Here is a 21,912-nt window from a genome sequence, read left to right as displayed (position 1 = left end):
CCATCTAATGATGTATTGTGAGTATTCGTAATTAATAATAAACTGTGTGTGTTTTACCCTTTAATTTGCAGACTGTATAAATAAATTGGTAATTATTATTAGGACAACAATAAGTTTACAGAGGAGGAATCTTTGACATAAGAGCTTATAATATGGCTCCTTAAGAGATGAAGCCCCCACACCAAACTTTTCTCTTTTTTCAAATTATTTTTATTTATTTTCTAAATTATTGCAGATCAAATCAAATTCATTTAATTTAATGCAATTCCCCCCCTCTTGCCCACTGATGTTCATCCATCAGTATCTCCATTCCCCCATATTCCTGTTAGGAACATAGGAAGTTGCATTCTACTGTGTCTGGCCGTTGGTCTATCTAGCTCTTCCACCTAGAGATGCCAGGGATTGATGCTGGGAAATGCAGGTTGGAAGATATTTATTTGCTGAGATAATGCCTTGCTCAGTCCTCAAATGTAATGGCAGGTAAATGTTCCAGTCTGAATTCTTGTTTGTCACCACTTATAGATCACCTTTTCTCAAATGCTTTGTTATGACATAAACCTGAGAAGAATCTATGCATATACCCAGGCTGGATTTCTTGAAAATAGGGACTGTGAACATAGATTATGCCTGGACAATACTTGCTGGAGGATGAAATCTGTTTTCAGAGATTTGTGACATTTGATTACATAATCAATGCCAAATTGCAGCAGCTAAATAAATAGGCTAGACTGAAGAGAGACGAAATGATTCGCCTATTGTGCTGCACTCCTGATCCTTTGTATTCAGTGTAATGTTTTTTTCTTCTGAGTCATGGATTTGTCCTTTAATGTTGCTGTGTACAGGACAGGGCGCTGAGAGTGTGCACTTACTCTGCTAGCAGTAGCAGTGATACCGAAACAGAGCTGGAGTACGAAACAAACGATTTTGGAACCGGAGGGGAAAAGTTGGTAGATTTAATGAAAAACAACAAGCAAGGTAATTTAAAATTTGTACACAGGGATGTATTGATCCCACCTTTGTCATGGCAGCTGTTTGTGTTTTGCTTGCACTATGTCTACGTTTTCTCATCTCTTTCCAAATCTCATTTTCCATTATGTGCTTTTTATTGTATATGTACATCAATTTTTGCCTCTTATGCTGTGTTTGACACTAAAAGCCAAACTATAACTTTTTTTGTTGTAAATCCCTGTGTTGAAACTAAAAACGTCTTCAGTTGGATTATAGCTTCAATAATATATCTCTTTGTATTTATATATATTGCATTTGTAGGTAGTTTAAAATAACCCAATGAGCCATGAAGTTAATTTCCTCACCTCCATGTTATGTAGCTCACACTGCTACATACAGTTAAAGCTGTTTCTGGTTCTCCCCTCACAAATAACCATTTTGTCCTCACCCATTCCATTTCAGTTAATACTTGTTGATTGTTACTAAAATTAGGACAAAAAAAATCAGTGTGATATTTTGGTGAATTTGCTGTCTCTCTAAAAATGTGTTAGAACAAGTGGTAGACAGATATGCATACAGTTTTAAAGAATGTAGGATTTTATCCTCTTTTTTAGTGCAACGGTGAGATTAAAATATAGATCAGGGGTGAGTGGGGAACTTGTTGGACTATAACTCCCATCAGTTTATGTTGGACTACAACTCCCATCAACTGACCATCAGCCATACTGGCTGGGACTGAACAGCAATCTCTTGAGAACCCCCAGTTCATCATCCAGTTCATCCCTGATATGCAGTGTGCAGGCATTGACTACAAATCCATCCCAGAGTATGAGTATGAGAACAAAATTTGATCCAGATCCAGCAAAGCTGCTGATTGTGTCATTTTCCTTTTCTTCTTTAATATAAAAGTTCATGAGGACAGCAGATTGCACAGGGTAGGGTTGGGAAACCTTTTTCAAGCCAAGGGCCGCATTCTCTTCTGGACACCCTTTGGGGGGGGGGGAGCTACATTCCAGTGGTGAGTTGGGTCCAGAGGCAAAAGTGGGCACAGCAGCAAATAGAAACTTTACCTTTGAACATTAGGCTAGTTTTACACCCAATCTCACACTCCTGTCAGACTTCCATCAGACAAACAAGAGTTTAAGGATGCACTCCAACTAGGCCAAGGAGGGTATGTGGCAGGGCCAGTGTTGGCTGGGGAGGGTGTGTGGGATGAGGAGAGTCCCAAGGGCCAGATAAAGAGACATAGAAGGTCACATTTGGCCCAGGGTTCCCTAACAGTAGGGTATTTTCACCTAGTCACCATGTCACCTCATTGCTTACTGCTTTTAATTGTTCCAGAGACAGGTCCCAGAGTCTGTGCAGTGGGCAGAAGAAAGCATGGTTGAGCAAGTACTATTACATGAAGTTGTTTAAGTTCTGTGACTAACCCAGGGGCATATACAGAACTTCAGTGATATGCAGATTGCAGACTAAACTGTAGTGAATAGATCTGATCAAAGGAAGACTGTTTTGAGAAGAAAGGAAATGAGGAATAATTATTTTACCTTATAGCTAAAACAACTGCAGTCTCTTTTTGAGATTCTGCAGTGACTTAATGACTCCTGAAATGTTTCCAGAATCAATATTCTATTTCTCATTTGAGAAATAGCAACGTATTTGCAAATATTGTGATGTTCAACATGCACCGACTGCAGATATGGATCTCTATGCAGTGCTCTTTCAGGCAGGGGATTCTAGGGTGTGAACAGTCCATAGTGGTACACACCCACCCTTCAACCCAGATGCTGGGATCAAGACTTTTTACTATACAGCATCTTGTTGATGCCAGAATCAATTTAAGGATGGATGGGTGAATGGATGGATAGACTCATAATAGCACTCATAATTCTTTTGAGTGGTCAAAGCGCTTCACTCAGATTGTCCTGTAATTACTACAACAACCCTGTAAGATAGATCAGTATTGACCTCATATTTTCAGATTGGAGGCTGTTTGAGAGAGAGAGAGTGGCTTTCCTAAGACCTTGACAAAAGGAAAATTCAAACCTGGGACTTCCCGTTTTTATAGCTCTATCTTTAGGTTGCTATGTTACTACCAGTTCCAAACCAACACAGGTCTCTCTCTCTCTCTCTCTCTCTCTCTCTCTCTCTCACACACACACACACACACACCACCCATGGTGCATCAAGTCAAAACTTGCTATTCAACATATATTCATACCCCCAAGCGTTCTTGTATATACACCAGAGCTTGTAAGCCAATCAGAGCTTTTTAAAGTTCATTTTATAATGAGTTCAAGTGAGGGTTGGTTGGGAATTCAATGTATCAACTATTACTATGCAAATAAACCTGCTTGAGTTTCTTGAGAGCAGACACGAGACCCTGCTGGAGTGCCTGCTTCGTAGCCCCCTTCCACACTTAAAAAACCCCCAGCATCTTACCTTGGGGGAGATGGTGGTGGGTGATTCCATATTTTTCTGCCAATGATCCTAGGATTCATGGTCAGTTCTCAGGGACTCAGCAGAAAAGATGACATTACAAGCAGTGAAGGGACTTCCCACTGCTGCCACCCCCAACTTGCTCTATGTAAGCTTTTGGAAGGTTTTATGGCCAAGGGTAATATAATGGGTATGGGGTTGCTCGTGCGTTAGTTGCCGCCTCTCCTGGCTATGTTGCCTTGTTAAACCTTTCTGTCTGGACAGCCCTTCAATTCGTGGCTGCCTCAGTCACTAGCAGAATCCGTCAGTGGGCGTTTCTTAAACCTCTTCCAACATAAAAGTTGTTTGACGCCCAGTCTCCTCCTACTCTCCCTGCGTGGAAGTCTTCTGCGCAGGGAGGGTGTGGGTAGCGGAGGACCAGTGCTCTCCCCGCTGGTGTCCAGTGAAGAGTCCTGGAGCCCTCTCGCCGATTACCCCATCTGCCCCCCTTTATCCCTGGTGTAACGTTGATTTGCTTCCCCCTCTGCTGAACTGCCTCTCTCCCTGCTTGGCCCTTCTCCAGCATCATTTGAGAGCCTTCCCTCCGTCTCAGGCTCCGATGTCAGTTCCCTGACAGGTAAGGAGGAGGTAGAGGTGTCAGAGAGTGCTGCAGCTGAACATTCAAATGGTTCTGAGTGCTTTCAGGCAGAGTAGGGGTGCAAATGCCATCCCTAATACAAGTTTATATAACAATGAACAACTATCTGCAGGCTAGCTCTGCTGTGTGATTTTCTAGTTTAAACTGTAAAGTCTCTAAAATTAATTTTCCAATTATCCAAAACATCCAGTACTTGTTACTGATGTGCACATGTACATTATTTTAAACAAGGTGCAAAAAGGAATGGTTATCTGATACGATTTCCTTTCTCTGTTAAAGCATCTCTATACATTCATTAAATTGCAGTGCAAAAATAAATAAATGCTGAAGTGACTGTGTGATTGAAGCCGTGCTCCTTATTTGTGCTGTGATTTAATCAATGCACATACACGCTTGTGCACATTATTACCCCATAATTGGTGGAGGGGGGGAGGAAAGAGACATGAACTGAAAACTTGCAGCAGACTGCAAATGCAAAAGAGTCTGAAGAAAATCCTGAAATACTCCAGTAAAAAACAACACGTAAAAATGGTTTCCAGAGCAGTAGCCATATTAGTGTGTTGAAGCAAAAGCGACAAAATAGTTTTGTAGCACCATGTTCTTTCAGGTGCCCCAAGACTCCGTTGTTTTTAAGGAGAATGGCTGGCTAACATCATCACATTGTTGCTCTGCAAATGATATTTTAGTAAACCCCAAAGAGATATTTGGATGGGAATAATTCTGTGGGCATCTTTCATGCCACCTACATTTGAATTTTCCTGCAATATCCCTTCAAGCTCCCAGTCAAAAATTATAGTGCTTTGCTGCAAGCTCAGAAGCTGTTGCTGCTGCCTCTGGTCACTCACCTTCCTTGGCAGCACCTCACTTTCATTCCATCAACCAGAGCAGAAGAAGTAAATTAGGCTGCTGGGCTGTTCTCTCTCTCCCCCCACCCATTCCCTTTTCTCTTTCTAGCTCAGCTACTAGCCTCTGCAATTATGAGCAGGGACAAGCAGCCAAGCCAGAGAAAAAAGAAAACAAAACAGCCTCAAAGCACCACTTCCCTTTTCCTTCTCTGATGGCTGAAATTAAAATGAGCAACTGCTGGGAGGGTGCTTGGTGGCCACATGGCTCTCGTTGCTTGTTGTGTGGGGCAAAGAGGGGGCTGGAAGGGCCAGGAGTGCCTGGAGCAGCTGTTGTGATTGACAGCTGTAATAAGTGCATGGAAGGTTAGGCACATATGGTGACTTGTTTAGAGATTACTGTGTTTCAGCAGATCAGCGAATCAGGCCTGTAGTGACAGACTCTTGTCTCTGACCAAAATGTATGTCTTCATAGTAACCATAATCCTTGTTCCTTGGTAGTATTTTAACACATTTGGGAAGACATGGTACATCAGGAGTCTGCTATACTAAACATACTTACTAGCAGGTCTCACTGAATTTAGTGGAAGCTGCTTTTAAAAGAAAAACAAAAAATACAATTTTTTCGCTCTATAACACGCACCCGACCATAACACGCACGTAGTTTTTAGAGGAAGAAAATCCGTAGGCATGCCACCTGTAGGCAATCCCTCCATAACACGCACAGACATTTCCCCTTACTTTTTAGGAGGAAAAAAGTGAGTGTTATGGTGCAAAAAATATGGTAATAATGGTTAGGACCAGGCTGCATAATCTTTGAGCTGGGCCGGATCATGTTTACTCTCCCAAGCAGAACTTCAAGATTTAAACCTACTTACTAATATATGAATGGAACTTGCACAATTAGGTAAACTATAAAATCTATAAAAATGAACCTTTGGGCAGAACAATCTACTAGATTTGGTGAGGGGTGTGTGTGATTGAGTGGATGAGTTGACAGAACCTGGGTTGCCAATGCCAAGGAAGAAGCTCTGTGTGTATGTGGAAGGGACAGGGTTTTTTTTTCCTTTTCTTTTAGGGGACCTTGCATCAACAGTCTCCCCACCCACCCGCCCCAAAAAAGAACCCCCAGAAAATAGTATACACTGACAGCAGCCCCAACACACTATCAGAAAATCTTAACTTTTGCCCTCATGGTCACTGGAGCAGCAAGAATGTAGGAAGAACAATGTGGAGGTTTCCGCATTAGCAATTAGGAGCCTTTGAGTTTAGACCTCCTGCTCCAGCTGTGTTTCTCCTCCTCTGTTTATGGAAAGGGGGATATTAAAAAAAACCTTTGGACCCCAGGACATCATCCCAGGAACCAGAGGACCTTCCCCTAAATAGGTTTTTAAAAATACTCTCATTCAACTTTACTAGATTTCATTTCTAAATGCTAAAACTGAATGATTTCCTTCTTCTTCAGTAAATAGAGAATTGATATGTAAGAATAGCACATTATTTAATGTAGATAGTGAAATTCATGATGGCCATAAAAATGAGGTATCAACTCAGCAGCCAGTCTCTCTCTCTCTGCCTCTCTCACTTAAGCATTTAAGATTAGCAAGATGACCAACTAAGAATGTAATTGGCAGGAAGAAAAGAATGTTTAAAACTAGAAACTAGACATATCCTCAAGGTATGTAGGGCAGATGAGCCACTACGATTAAGATAGAGATTTAAGCTAAACTAACACCCAAAACACTATATTAAAGTGAAATTAGCAATTTCACTTCAAGGAAATTACCTACTATTTAAAATAGAAACGCTTATCTCATATACTTTCCTTTCTTTATTCCTTTTTCTTTTTTCTTTTTTTGAAAAGCATGAATCATTAGCTTGAATTGTAACCCAGAATCGCCTTGCATTTGTGAGTTTAAATTACACCATGCCATTCATAACATTGGATGGGGGATCATTTTGGATGTTATAGCCTTAGCCCTAATGTGTCCATTTTTCACATTGAACAAACACACAGCATGCCAAGCAGTGTGTAGGCTTTTTTCTCAAAGAAATGTACATAGTGGGTGTGCTTTTTATTCTTATTTCAAATCTGTCCTTAGCTGAGCAAGAAGAAAATAGTGTGAGAAAGTCCTTTATGGGGAGGCCCATGTCTATCTTGGATATATACCAGCACAGTCTCTGTGGCCATTATGGAGAGGATGGACCTGAACAATTAGCACATTACAGTTTTATTGAGCAGCTGAATGGAACTTCCACTAAAGATGGCAAGAGCAAAAAGATCCCTAGTGTGAGTTTTCTTGCTTTCTTTGATGCTATTACCTCTCTTCTTTCTTGAGGGATATGTCTGGTTTGCTTTCTTTTTCTGCACGCATCATTACTATTTATGGATGTCCAGATTGAAAATGTCACATGGACTGCAGGGAAGAGTAAAAGGAACTTTTAAGCATTTTCTTTCCTTGAGGCAAGTTACATATATATATGTGGCAGCAACTTTCGTAGCAACATCCTGCGAATGCCGAACATTAAAGATTGGCTGGCATTCAGTGTTGTCAGTTTTTACAAGCGGAAATTTGGAAGGTTGCTTATAGCTGCTTTGAGCCATTTTGCAATAAACCACAGTGCATCAAATAATGCAGTATGACTATAAACAGCACTGCTCTTTAAAATATATGCAGAGTGAGAGAACGTGCGTGCACAACTGAAACTTCCATTAAGATCCAGAGTCACTTGGTTTATTTTTTAAAACAATGAACAGATTACAGAAATGCAGTTACATATAGCCAAGGTTTTAAGATGAGTTTACCGTTTTTTCGTCCTATAGGGCGCACCGGCCCATAGGACGCACCTCGTTTTTGGGGGGGGAAATGAATAAAAAATAAATATTCCCCCCCCCCAGCCGCGGCTGCAGCCCCAAGCCTTGCGCACACCTGCCCGAAGCCGGGGGCGCCCTCCGGAGGGTGCCCCGTGCTTCAGGCTGCAGGCTGCTGCCCGCAAGCCTTGTGAGCCTGCGGGAACTCCTGCCGGGCTTGCAAGGCTTGCGTATAGCTTCCTGAAACCTGGAGAGCGAGAGGCATCGGTGCGCACCTACCCCTCTCACTCTCCAGGCTTCAGCGAAAGCCTGCATTCGCCCCATAGGACGCACACACATTTCCCCTTCATTTTTGGAGGGGGAAAAGTGTGTCCTATGGGGCGAAAAATACGGTATATAGCCCAGCCACATGTTCTGAGCCTGTTTATATAATTAATGTATCCTCTGCCTTTCCTCCAAGGAGCTCAAGACAGAGTACACAATTCTCTTCCCCTCCTCCAGTTTTATCCTCACAGCTTTCCTGTTAGGTAGATTAAACTGAAATGCAGTGACCCAGTTCACACGTAACACCGACCCAAACCATGGCATAACATGAATGAACAAACAGGCCAGTTCCCAGAGCTAAGATCGCAGCCACTGTGCTCTTCTCCTAATGCAGCTGCTAAGCCATAGTTTGTCTCACTCCATGATCTGTAACTAAGGTTTGTTCTTGGCTTACTGCTTGTGGTTTGTCTGAAGCAGAACAAGCCACAAACCCAAAGATCCTTAGAGCACCTGGTTGTCTCTTCCTGTTGGAGACCTCGGAAGGGACCTTTGCCAGTTGTGCGTACATACCTTTTTCATTGCAGGACCTGTACCTTCTTCCCGACAGTCCCAAACCACAGTCTCATGTTAATAATAATAATAATAATAATAATAATAAATAATAATAATAATAATAAATTTTATTTATATCCCGCCCTCCCCAGCCGAAGCCGGGCTCAGGGTGGCTAACAACACTGAAATAGTGCAACATTATAAAAACATTATAAAAATTAATTAAAATCAAAATTGATGGCAACCATAAACTAAAGTTTTGTAAAGATTGCCAAAGGAGGGAGTCAGGCTGCGCCCTGACCAAAGGCCTGGTGGAACAGCTCTGTCTTGCAGGCCCTGCAGAAAGATGTCAAGTCCTGCAGGGCCCTTGTCTCTTGTGACAGAGCGTTCCACCAGGTTGGAGCCGCAGCCGAAAAAGCCCTGGCTCTAGTTGAGGCCAGCCTAACCTCTCTGTGGCCTGGGACCTTCAAGATGTTTTTATTTGAAGACCGTAAGTTCCTCTGTGGGGCATACCAGGAGAGGCGGTCCCGTAGTGTCAGGGAACTGCCATCGGAGCTAGAGGCAGAGGGAAGGCTCCAGAGGGATGCCGGAGAGGGTCCCAGTAGGGAGAGAGGCAGCCCATCTGATGGGGAAGGAAATCAGCGTAACACCAGTAGAGAAGGGGGGCAGATGGGGGAATCAGAGAAGAGGCTCCAAGACTCCTCACCGGAGACCAGCGGAGAGAGTACGGGTACTCCGCTGCCCACACCCTCCCTGCGCAGAAGACTTCCGCGCAGGGAGACTAGGAGGAGACTTGGCGTCAAAGAACTTCTTTGCTGGAAGAAGTTCAAGAAACGCCCACTGACGGATTCTGCCAGCGACTGAGACAGCCACGAAGCTAGAGGCTGTCCAGTCAGAAAGGGTTCAACCAGGTAACCTAGCCAGGAGTGGCGGCAACTTACGCACGAGCAACCCCTAAACCCATTACACGTAGGTACGAGGGTCCTAGGCCGTATAGGGCTTTGAAGGTTAAAACCAGCACCTTAAACCTGATCCTGTACTCCACCGGGAGCCAGTGCAGCTGGTATAGCACCGGATGAATAAGATCTCACAGCGAAGACCCCGTAAGGAGTCTCGCTGCGGCATTCTGCACCCGCTGGAGTTTCTGGGTCAGTCTCAAGGGCAGTCTCACATAGAGTGAGTTACAATAATCCAGCCTGGAGGTGACCGTCGCGTGGATCACAGTGGCTTCTTTCCTCGCCTTTGCACTTCTTCCTTTCTCTCCCCTGGCTCTCCACGGGGCTTGCTAACTGAGGCCTGCTTCCTTTCTATATACTTTTATCTCTCCTGGTAATCCACCTCTTTCTCTCCTGGTTTCACTTTCATTGTTCTGTAGCCTCTCCATATCCTATAAACTCTTCAAATGCCCTCTCTCTTCTCTCTTTATTTATGCCCGGGACCTCTCCCTGATGTTTCAGCATCCTGCCTTTTTCTGCAGCTGCTGTGAGCATCTTTGTAATGCCCCACAGCTGCTGCCATCCTGTCACATCTGGCTCACTTGCATCTTCATGTGAACTAGCAGGGAGAGCAGTGACAAGGAAATTAGCATCACCTCCTGCATCCTTTTTATACACAGCTTAGCACCAGGTAGCACAGCAGCAGGAGGACATGGGAGAGGAGCACAGCAGCTATGATAATTGTTCCAGGAGGTGGCACATTTGCTTATTCATGCTAAGTCATGGTTTGGCGTAGCTTTATGTGCACACTGGGTTACTGACTGGCCCAAGGTCTTCCAGTGAGCTTCTCAGCAATTTGAACCTGGGCCTTCCCAGTCCTGGCCTGATATTCTACAGTGTGGCATTTTCCTTAGGCTTAGTACAATGTGTGAAAAATGACTGTCAGCTGCTGTTTCTTCTGCCCTTGCTCTTTCAGTTTTTAGCCTCACGTGTCCTGCCAAAATTATGGCCAAGCAAAACTACCTGGGGTTTTTTATTTTAAAAATCAGGAAATTAATTATTATTTTTAATTAAAAGCCAACTAAAATGTGTTTATCAAAGTGTTTGTGTTGCCTTGTTTATGTGATTACTGTTTCCCCTTTTACTCACTCTGTTTTTACTGTAAGCTTGCTTGGAGTTGGCTGTAAATACTGGATTGCTTTAGACACCAGGCTCTGGTTTGTGCTGTGTTTAACTCTGAAAGTCTGTCATTCACAAATGTCCATCAGCCTTGTGTCTAGCAATGTCTGGCAAGTCTAGTTTAGTAGTCATGGCAGTGTGCAGAATACAGAGGGGGAGAAATTGAGGAAGGGACACTTCTAGGTGGAACAGAGAGTTAGTTGGTCCATCACCGAAAAAGTAAACATTGAAGTGGAAAGACACAAAAGATACATCGATACTTTTAATATATATGCAATCAAAGACAGACAGACAGTCCTAACACCTCTCAAGCCAAAACAGAATAAATGCCATTTTGAAAAGTGTTTCGTTTATGTGGAAAAACATAAAGTAGCTTTACTTTTTATTATTAGGTTTTAAAGAATGATGTCAATACAACTACACCAAAAAGAATAAAGGAAAGGAACTAGATGTTCCACTGCTAAAATGCTTAGAAATCACAATTATCTGAGGAAGATAAATGCTATGAAAAGCAACAACCTTGGTTTGTGGCATCTAAGATCTCAAGCTACAAATGCATTTAATCTCTTTGGTTTGTTCTATGTCAGATATGAAGAATTGGGGTGGTTGTTGGTTTTGCATGGCTTAAATACAGGGGCACATTTCTGGAATGTATAAATGCAGCATTGGGTAAATTTTGGTTGAAGGGATCAGAAAACAGTGCTGCTTGGGAGAGAGGCTGATGAGGGAGCAAAACACCAATTGTTGGGTTGTAGGTACCGTATTTTTCGTTCTATAGGACGCACATTTCCCCCTCCAAAAATTAAGGGGAAATGTGTGTGCGTCCTATAGAGCGAATGCAGGCTGCGCCGCTAAGCCCAAAGCCAGAACAGGAAGACGGAGCACTGCGGAGCGCTCCGTCTCGCTGCTCTAGCTTGGGGACGGCTGCGCGCAAACCTCTGCAGGGCAGCGGGGTGCCTTCACCCCGCTGTCCTGCAGAAGCTAGCAAGGCTGTTCCCAAGCCAGAACAGCGAGACGGAGGGCTCCGTTTTGCTGCTCTAGCTTGGGGACGGCTGCGTGCAAACCTCTGCAGTGCTGCGCTCCAAAGGCTTCAGGGATCTTTGAGGCTGGCGGTGGGGGAAAGCAGCACTTCCCCCCACCGCCAGCCCCACAAGCTCTGGTGAATGTACCTTGAACGCACCTTGTTTTTTCCCTGTTCTCCCCCTCCTATGGTCCGGTGCGTCCTATGGTCCGGTGCGTCCAATGGAGCAAAAAATACGGTAATTTTTCTCCAGCACGTTGTTGTGCAGCAGCGTGTTGGGTTGGTTTTTAATATTTACCATCTCGAAGACAGCAAACTCTTGAGAGCTCAGTAAAACACATAGGATTTACCTATTTTAGTATTAAATGCTGCAGGATGACAAATGAGGAGCAGTGCCTGTGATAAGCAAACTGCCCCTGAAATTTTGCACAGGCAAAAAAAGTCATGCCTTCCATAAAGCAATTTAGATCTATAATGGGGTCTGTTTTAAACAAAAGTGTTATGCGCCTGTAATTCCACTTCGAAGAAAAATGTGAAGGTTTAGTGGGAAGGAAGCATAGGTGTCAAGATGGACAGAATGAGTTTACTCTGTTGTCAAAAGAGCAGTGTGCCATGACTCTGTGTAAGGTGGCTCAATTAAATAGAATCTTAAAGCATGAATAAAATAATAAAATGGTGATTTCAGACTGCTTCCCTAACAAGACTTTTTGGAGGGAACCTCTGCTAAGGTGTCCAATTCCCTGTTTGTTTTTTTTATTTGGCAGGGTTCCTACATATTTTGCTGCTGTGTGGCAGGAGCATTTTTCTTTCCATCACTGCACTTCAGTGTCAGGAGAAGCTGAAGGCATGGCTGAACTCGTGTTAAAAAGCATAGGAAGCCTGCCAGAAAACAGGCAGCACTTTGTAGTGTAGCATAATAAATCACAATATATATCATATTATTAGTGCAAAGCTAATGTACTGAAGCCAAGATTGTATATAATGTATTATTTATTATACAGTTGGGGGAAATATCAGTCAGTCTATTACTAGTCTGCTATGTACTTTGCAGTGGGCCATGACCAGGATGGTTGCCGGCTCCACCTTCTTCCTCTCTCCAGGGGGGAGAAAAGTCACTACATCCCACTGACACACATGCACACTGCGGTTTAAGCAGGAGGGCAGTCAGTGACCCCAGCATTATGGCAACAACCAGCTGGTCTCATATTGCAGAGGGACGGCTGGTCTAATTATGCAATTAAGAACCAGTAAAACAGTCTCCAGCAAAAGTAGTACTATGAAGGTTAAACAAAGAATAAGATGTGGGTCCTACAAACCAAAATACCTAATGTGTCAAAAACCAGGATAAAGAGGTGCTTCCTCAGTGTATAGCAGGAGCTACACAACAGAAATTGTGGACACACAGCCATGGCAAGGAAGTTCCATGATTTAAGGGCTACCTTAGAGAGGACCCTTTTCAGGGCTGCCATCTCCCACGTTTTCTGAGAGCAACTGAACTACTAAAAGGTCTCCTTCTACTGGCCTTAACGTCTGAGATGATCTGTAGGAAAGGAGGCAATCTTCCAGATGTTTGGGGTCTTAAGTCATTTAGGGTTTTAATCACCAATGTGAGCATCTGGAATTGGGCCTGGAAGGAAGCAACACAGGACACTGAATAGGCAATGCAGCAGGAGCAAGGAAATGGGCTTACTCGGGGCATCCTGCCCAAGGACCACAATAATTTGGAGCCAGCACCAGGTCTGCTATAATAATGTGTCTCAGTTTCTTAATTCCTTATGGATAAAATGAACAGATGTTTTCTAGTATGCCACATGCTTAATTCCTATAGCCTGTGTCTTTCCTTACTTTGAAGTGTTATCTACTCTATATAAATATCAACCCTGCATGACCTCAAAAATTCTTAAGCTCTGTGCCTCCCACATATAAAATGTTGGTTTGTTGGCAAATTGGTTTGATGTTGTTGAATTTTTATGGTCTGTAATTCTTAGCAATTGATTTGTTCATGCATGTGCTTTGTAACCCAAGGGTATAGTTGAGAATTGTGACCAGCTCCACTCATAGTTCAAGCAAAAGCATTTAAAGTTAATTGAAGGGTGCATATTATTGCCCTTACATCAGAATTATCACACCATTGATATCTTTTTTCTGACACAACAGCTTTGTTATTGATTGTGGTGTTACAAAATTGAGAGAAGAATGTTTTTTAAAAAGCAGATCCAATCTTTGTTTTCGAGGTACCCTCTGTGGGCTTTTGCAGATGACAGAGAAATATAATGAGGTGTGTTCAGGCATTTGGGGACAGGAACAGAGCACACATGTAAGCCCCAGCCCTGATGTTCTGGTGCTTGTCCTTGACCTTCCCCATGTTGCCCCAAAAGGCCTGCTGCAGGAGGCTTCTACTCACATTCACTTGAGTAGATAGAGCAAGGCATTCTCCTTGTCTTAAAGCAAATGCAATGAAAAGTCCCTTGCACATCTTCCCTGCTCAGTGCAGAGGCGGTCAGGGACTTGTTTTGCAGGGCACAGTGCATGGGGACATTGCAGGCAGGGCTTGTGTGCCTGCCCCTGAGGGATGTTCATGCAGGTAGCATACCTGAACACACCTCTATTTTATTTACTCTATCAGGCGCCAGTGGTATGATGTCATTTCCATATAGATTTGTGGGGGGGGGGGGGGGAAGGTTCTTTCCTGCAGAAGAGAATAGTCTTACAGGTGGGTTTTTTAAAGTATAATATTTTGTTACTGTACTGAAGTAGAACAGGCATCTCTTACTGGTCTTCAACACTTTTTAAAAATTGCTTCATTAATGCCCCTGCACTTTTACAGTAGAAGAGTGTTCAACCTCTTTAAAAAGTGGGGGTTTTTTTAATAGAAACAATAAAGGAAGGTCACAATGTAGCACTGGTATGGAGAGTGAGGAAGAATGTATTACTTGGCACTATGCTACAGTCCAAAGTACACAAATTCAGCAACAAAATGTAGCTTTTGGAGTGCAGAATAATACAATTTATGTGCAAGTCCAATAATTTTCTTGGTTTGCCACAGTAAAATTTCCTCTGTTTCATGCACATGCACACATGGAATCCTAAGGGGCTATGACTTTAAACAATGTTCTTCTGCAATTTCTGGCTATTTCATTGGCGTTAGTGAAATAACAGCATTTAATAGGTTGAAATATTGACTGTTTAGCTTTCATAGGATTTTCCAGAGACCCCTTGAAACCAAAGAGACATATGTTTGTTTTAATAAACTTGAAACCTGAGGAAGGTTTCAGGAAATGGGGAGAACATATTTGTATTTACTATTTTAAGTATATGTTTCCTCACTTCTGAGGGTATACCCTAAAATGCTTAGTCTGATCCCCTGGCTGTGCTGGCAGCCAGCTGGCCTACCTGTGCTTTCCAACATGCTGTGGCATAAGTACCAGTAACTTTTCACCTTGCATTATTTGTAAGGTGTTACTACATTGAGGACTCTGGTTTCTCTTCAGATCATATGAGCCTTCCATTCTTTTATTACGTCAGTAATTCCACTGCAAGGCTCAGTTAGCCAAAGAGACTTACGTTCACCTAAATGTAGCTTTCCATTTGTTTTGTTTTTCGCTTCGTGTGGCAGAGTGGTTTTGTGTATTGTGCAGATGATTCATTAAGGAGTTTTGATGCTCATATTACCGTGCTATGCAATTCAAGAATTAGCTAGCAGAGATGAGCAGATTTTTTTAAAACATTCACACTCCACTAAGAAAGGAGATGCTGCTGATTTGGCTGTGGTTTTGAACAGAATTGAAATGGCTTCATTCCCAGATAAACTCAGGATTATTTTTTTTGACTGAGTGAATTGATTTGGAATTAATGGCATAAACATGTCTCATTGGGCTTGTGAGACTTCAGATGTATCATATTAGCACAAACTGTTATCCAAATTAGGCCTATCAAAAGGATGATTATATTTGGTGCTACTTATACTGCTTACCACCTTGAAACATTCCAAAGCACTTTGCAAGCACAGCTTGAATCCAAAGATCCCTGTAAATAGTCTCACCAGTTTTTCCTCCTCCAGAAGCAGCACCTTTATACCACATTACATGTCACTCTCTGCAATCCCCAAGAATAGCTTTAGGATAGCATGAAGGCTTGCAGGGGTTGACCTGGTTCACATATAACATTAAACCATGATTTATCAAATTATTAAAATAAAAGCAAGTTGGGAAGAATTGCTGATGCTGTTGTTGTGCGTTGTTCCCACCAGTGAAATAAATTATATTGAATCCCATATTCCTTTAACTTTGTGGTCTGTACATAGATCCAGAGTGAACGCATTCTGGTCAGTGAGAATAATCAGTCAAAATATATATGTATAAAGAATTAAGGAACTTCCTCATACTTTCCCTGAAAAATAGGACAAGCAGCCCTGTTGGGTGCCCACCTACCTTGTACAGAATGGATGAAAGGTATGCCACATTGTAAATCTACAGAACTCTAAACAAAATTCAACAGGCTGCATTTCAGCTTTTGACCTCACTATTAATAGTCCTTCCAAACCAGTAAGGGAAATATGGACATGTAAGCATCCCATCTGTACATGCAGATCCTGCATCTATTAGGGGTGATAATGCAGCAGATAGAGATTGTTTGCACCAGTAAGCCAACTTTTGAGATTTCTGATAGCGGAACAATGATCTATCAATTTGGACCATAAATTGTTTGGTTGTTTTTGTACAGGAGCTTTGCAGAACACCAAATTTTGAACATTGAGGCAAAATTGTTCTACAGAAGTTTCTAAAAGATTTTGTAGAGTTCTGTATGTAGAAGACATGCCCCAACAGGGCTCTTGTGATCTTTTTGTGCTGGGTACGTATGTGATCTAGGTAAATCCCATTAGTTAAAAAGACTGACCTGTGTTGCCATGGTTTGTTGTCATAAAGTAAGCAAATAGCAGTAATCATCATCCACAATGGGAATAGCCTACTTTTTTGTGTGTGCTAAATTTAACCTCTTGTTTAAATAGGAGTGGACATATAGGACAATCAAATAGGACTGAGCATTTGTGCATTGCTAAATCTTGACTTTCCTACTGAAATCTTTTCACATTACCAACTCCTATTGATGTTGTCCATTAAAAATTCTTGCACACTGCAACTATCAATGCTTGTCTGATGTACACAGCAGCCCATGTTTCTCTTTGGTATAATTCAGTAAGCCATTGGCTGAATGGGCTGAAAAAGGCCAAACATATGTGCCTTATAAAGGTATCAGCATTACACATTTCTTACTTTCAAGGTTTAATTAACCTCAAAAATAGTGGTGCATCCTTAAAGATTCATTCACTTCCAAACAAAATAGAACAAATTAGAGGTTTGAAAGGATGCTATGTCAACTAACCATATGTAATTGGTCTTTCTAGTATGTGGATAAATGACGAAGGAATATATGTTGTATAAAAAGGAAAATGTTGATCCCTGGTTCACTTTAATTGTGTGACATTCATAGCCATTTGTCAAAAAATGACGGATGCAGTGACTGCAACTTGCAGCATCGCCTAAAGTACAGTAAAGTTTCTTCCATTTGTCATCATGACCTCTTCAGTCTTGAAGCTGTAGAAATGAAATTGACGTTTTATGTCCCTTCACATTCCTATTGTTGCCTAGGAGTGGATTATAATAAACTGATACAATGAATCCAACACAGGACTGAATAGAGCATTCAAAGCAACAAATGACAAATATTACTTAGGAAGTTTGTAAGACAGTGTAATTGTTATAACAGTACAAACGTCATTACTAATAAAAGAAAGAGATAAAAACTAAATTGAATGCAATAAACATGGCACTGACTCAATCAAGATAAGAGAAGTTGGGAAGAAGTGCTGCTCAAAAACATACCCCCTCCTTTTTTATAATGCAGGATTGGAAAAATATTTTGACTCCAAAAGGAGAATCTGATCAGCCGAGTTAAATTACATGAATAATGCTAACGTATTTCAGGGAATTGGTTTTTTTCTTCTTTATAGCCGAAATGTACCTTCTTCATTTATAACATTGATATGCTCTGCATTACGCAGTTAAATATTATGAAGAAAGGAATAGGAAATTACTGATATACTAATATGAGAGTTATGTTCTCGGCATGATGAGTGGGGAATATGTTACATAGCTTGCATTAATGAGAATTGTGTACAGCATCGAAAATGAACTGCCGAACCATTTTGTATTTCTTCAGTTGTATGATTCTTTCTGCTTCAGATTTGGCCAATCTTAGCTGCTTTTGTTTTCCTCTCTCTTTTTCAGAGCACTGAAAGTCAATAGCTGGGCTATAGTTATAGGTTCCAAAATCCTAGAGAACCTGTGGGTTGTGCACAGTTTATTCTTCCACACAATTATAGGTTTGCACTATCAATGGGTATTTATTTCTTGGTTTTTTAAATACATAGTCCTAACAAACCTCCATCAACTTTGCTCTTCTGCTGTTAGGATAGTGTGTCTTTCATAATATTTCACGGACCCCTCTGCCAATACTAGAGAAAGATGTGTTATCACTCAAGAATGCTTTAAGATCGTGGGAGAATGGATACAGTCAGTGCTTTTGGGGTTTTTTAAAAAAAGGAGGTACCAGTATTCATTTCTTGGCTGTGGGTGCCAGCAAAAGATGGATGCCACGGAAAGCAAAAAATAGAGGTGACAGTACCATCACACACACATAAAGCACTGAAAAAGAAATTGAATATAAACTGAGGATGAAAATTTTATCTCGCATGTAATAATCAGAAACTGGTAGTCTTCCAGATCTAATTAAAAATAATGTTTCAACAGAAAAAGAAACATTCTAAACAGTGAGCTATTGATTGGGTGTTTCAAAAGAGAGAAATAAAAATTGAACAAGTTATTATGGGGCTAAGTAGGCTGAGAAACAGTATGCCCCTCAGGTAGCATGCTCTTTCAAGAACTACAAGTCCCAGAGTTCCTCCTGGCAGGAGGAAGGGACAGGTACCCTGACCATCTATGCTGGAAAGGTTTGACCAATCCTGGTTCACAAATCAACTAGCGGTGATCTCAAAGGAGAGACCCTCCTTGAAAATACTTTTTCAGATAGCATCAATATCTGGAATGAATAAGAGTTCCAAACGTCCCTCCCCTTGTTCCTGCCATCCCCCAAATTCCTTAGTACCAGCCTCCAAAAGACTCTCTGCACCTTTCTACTTACTTGCCTGCAAATGGGGATGGTGGCAGAGATTGGTAGAAGGTGAAGAGGTTTTTCCCCTTGCTTCCCCTTGAGTTTTTGGACAGAGTTTTTGGCTTCCCAAGTGCTCTGTCAGTCTTGATGTGCTGTTTCTAACAGTGTCAGAAAAGTGGAGGAAGAGAGGGAGGGAGGAAGGAAACTTTTCCCCCTGCTGCTACTGCCACCATCTTCTCTTTCAAGTTAATAATGGGAAGGATGGAAAGATTGCCTTGGGGCTCATGTGGAAGGGATCCTTTCATTTCATGACACTCTCAGATTGTCTCAAGAAACTTGTTTCCAGTTTTGGGGGAAACAAATCTGTTTATTTCCAGTTAAGCCCAAGAAGAGCCTAGGGACGTTCATGTATCTCTAATAATCAGGGGCAATGGGATTTGAAGAATAGTGGGATCCAATGTTGCTGATAGGATTTACAGGTCCCAGAACATTTGCGAGTAAATGAGTTAGGCCTCTGGTCATAATGCCCTTCATTTTAATACAAATCAGGAATCCAGTAATGTAAGGAGGGTAAACATTGTGAATGAAAAGAGGTTGGTGGAGGATATTGTTCAGTCTTGCAATTTATCAAAACAAACTAAGGTTCATGTGAGAGAGCAGCAGGCCTTATTATATACTGGCACCAGGCCAAAAAAGAATGTTATTGTGCAGTGGGCATGGAAGCAGTGGCGGGTGGTGGGGGTGGAATACCTGCCTTGTTGCAGGATGGATAGCTATCCTACAACAAAGAGCTGTGATCAGACCAAGGTCCTATGCATTCCAACATGCTACATCACATGGTCAACAGCCACATGCCTCTGGATGTATTTCTGCTATTGAAGGAGAGGACATACAGCTCCTAAGTAATTATGTTTTAGAAAGAGTATAAATCATTCAATAAATAGCACACATGATACACATGTGTGCTCATGCTTGTGTCCATGCATGTACGTCTTGTTGCTATGCTATTCCTTTCATTCTGAAACCTTAAAATTCAAGGAGCACATTCCCTGAGAATAGTTTAATATACAGACACGCATACAGATCTAGATATAGACACACAACTATGTCATGCAGGTATGGGAATGAGTTGACTTATTCTGTGCTGATCAGAATCACAAACACTATCCAATAGCATTAAAACCACAGCATTCCAGACAGTAATAGCCCGTCCATTCAAAATATTGCAGATTTTAGGGCTGGAGAAATGGCATTTCTTCTCTACAGAACAGCAACTTTGAGAGAGGACATGCAGACAGTGTGCAATGAACGTGCCTTTATTCCAAACAAAAAACCTGAACATATGGAAGGGCCTCTAGATATTTCTTTCTCCTTCCATTCCTCATTATGAACTCAGAACTGAGTTTCTCAGCTAATTTGAATGCTGGAGTCAGTAGCATGATAATAGTACACAACATAGTCTTGCAGCATTACTCTCCTCAAATGCATGCCAACAGGCAAAGCAAAGCAAAACTGATGGTTTCTTATAGGAACTTAACCTAGGCAGGTGGTGTCAGCAATTATGGAACATTGCACTTGCTGAGAAACTGATAAAAATGCATAAGACCACCAGAGAATCAGATACTTGGGTGGAGGGAGTGGTTTCCACTTTTATTATGCATGTTAGCACAGAAAGCACACCACATAAACCACCAACCACTCATAGGATATATCGGAGAGATATTTGGGGTTGATATTGAATGTTAGTATTTCATTCTCCCATTGCTGTATCATATCTGTGTTTTCTTTTCTGTACTGTTATGCATGGAAACGGAAGTCAGTCTGAGAAGCTTCCGCTCTTTGTTCTCTCTCTTCTGAGGGAACTGTCTGTGTGAGAAGACGCAGCTCACTGCTCCTCATGATGCTTTTGTTTTCTTTGCTGTAAATAAAGGCTCGATACTACATATCCAGCACAATCTTGCTTTTCGCTTACTCTTCTAATGTGTGCTCACATCTATGGATGTGGGTCGTAGTGTTTTATGGGACTGAGTCCGGAGAGGAATGTCCCAATATCGTTGTTGTTGTTGTTTTAATGATTTTTTACCACACACACACACAAAATGCAAAAGCCTTCTATCAAAACAATCTTTTACACAGCAAATCAGCTATTTGAAGAGGTCACAAAAGTGTACAACCTCGCTGAGTTCTGCTACCTTGCTTACCTAGTGGAGAACATTTAGAATTGCAGCTTTTAAATATTACTTGAAAGTGGCCCAGTTCCACACATATCGTTGAACCATAATTACGGTAAACATCAGCTGTGAATTGAAATGAATGAGCAGCGTACTGGTGCATGCTGCTCATTGGTGCCCAGTTTGCTGCTAGAGCTCACTCATTTCTTTGTCACAAATAAATATTTAATTGTATTTATTTTATTACTTTTATACTTGTTGGATGTTGTTGTTTTCCTCTAAAGCACCCTATGTTCTTGTGGGAAAGGAAGGTTAAATATACTTAAAATAAAATACCAGTCTCAATTTATGAAATGATTGGTATGTTTTAAAGATTCCTATTTATTCTGTTCCCAAAAAAGAGAGTTTAGTCCAGTTCCTTTCTGAACTGAGAGACTTGGCCTATACGACTGGAGGAACTGGCTCCATGGAAACTGGGTCTTCCCACCGCGGCGAAGGTGGGGACCCGCTAGAAATCCCAGGCGGAGGAAGCCTGGGAACGTGGGGTTCAGCAGGGCACCAGGAGCGCCCCCCCTACTCACCGGGAACCCCATTTTGGGGCTCCGGAGCGAAGTGGGGTGAGCGGCGCGGTGCTGCGAACTGATTGCTATTTTCATGGAGTGAAGCCGCACAGCCATCGCCGGAGAGCGCTGACTTTTTCCTGTGGACAATTGGATTTAAAACAAGTACCCGTGAGTAGAAACGGAAAATTGGATCAAGAAATATCTTAATTTGGCATCGAAGCGGGAAGGATCAAAACAGGAAGTCCGCCTTCCGCTTTTTGTATATAGACTTAAGCAAAAACCTTGTAAGCTAAAGCCTGGAAAGTCGTTAAAAAAGTCTAAATTTCCTTCATTTATAACTACTGAAACCCCCTTGGAAGCAGGAGAAAAGGGGGGGGGG

At 41.9% G+C, this 21,912-nt stretch overlaps 1 protein-coding gene across 12 annotated transcripts in view; it reads left to right on the top strand.

Moving 5' to 3' along the window:
* The window catches only part of NCKAP5 (NCK associated protein 5), a 627,572-nt gene that overhangs the window by 568,216 nt on the left and 37,444 nt on the right, over positions 1-21,912 (top strand). For 11 of the 12 annotated variants that reach the window (XM_081005049.1, XM_081005050.1, XM_081005048.1 and 8 more), the window contains 2 exons: positions 843-975; positions 6,969-7,156. In XM_081005049.1, coding sequence (XP_080861175.1) covers positions 843-975; positions 6,969-7,156 — 321 coding nt within the window. The remainder of the gene's footprint in view (positions 1-842; positions 976-6,968; positions 7,157-21,912) is intronic. The other variant, XM_081005046.1, reaches the window with a different exon arrangement.

The sequence above is a fragment of the Podarcis pityusensis genome, assembly GCF_964106645.2.
Source record: "Podarcis pityusensis genome assembly, chromosome: 1".
Classification (NCBI taxonomy): Eukaryota; Metazoa; Chordata; class Lepidosauria; order Squamata; family Lacertidae; genus Podarcis; species Podarcis pityusensis.
The sequence above is the reverse complement of the archived record's forward strand: the minus strand, read 5'-3'. Positions and strand labels throughout refer to the sequence as shown.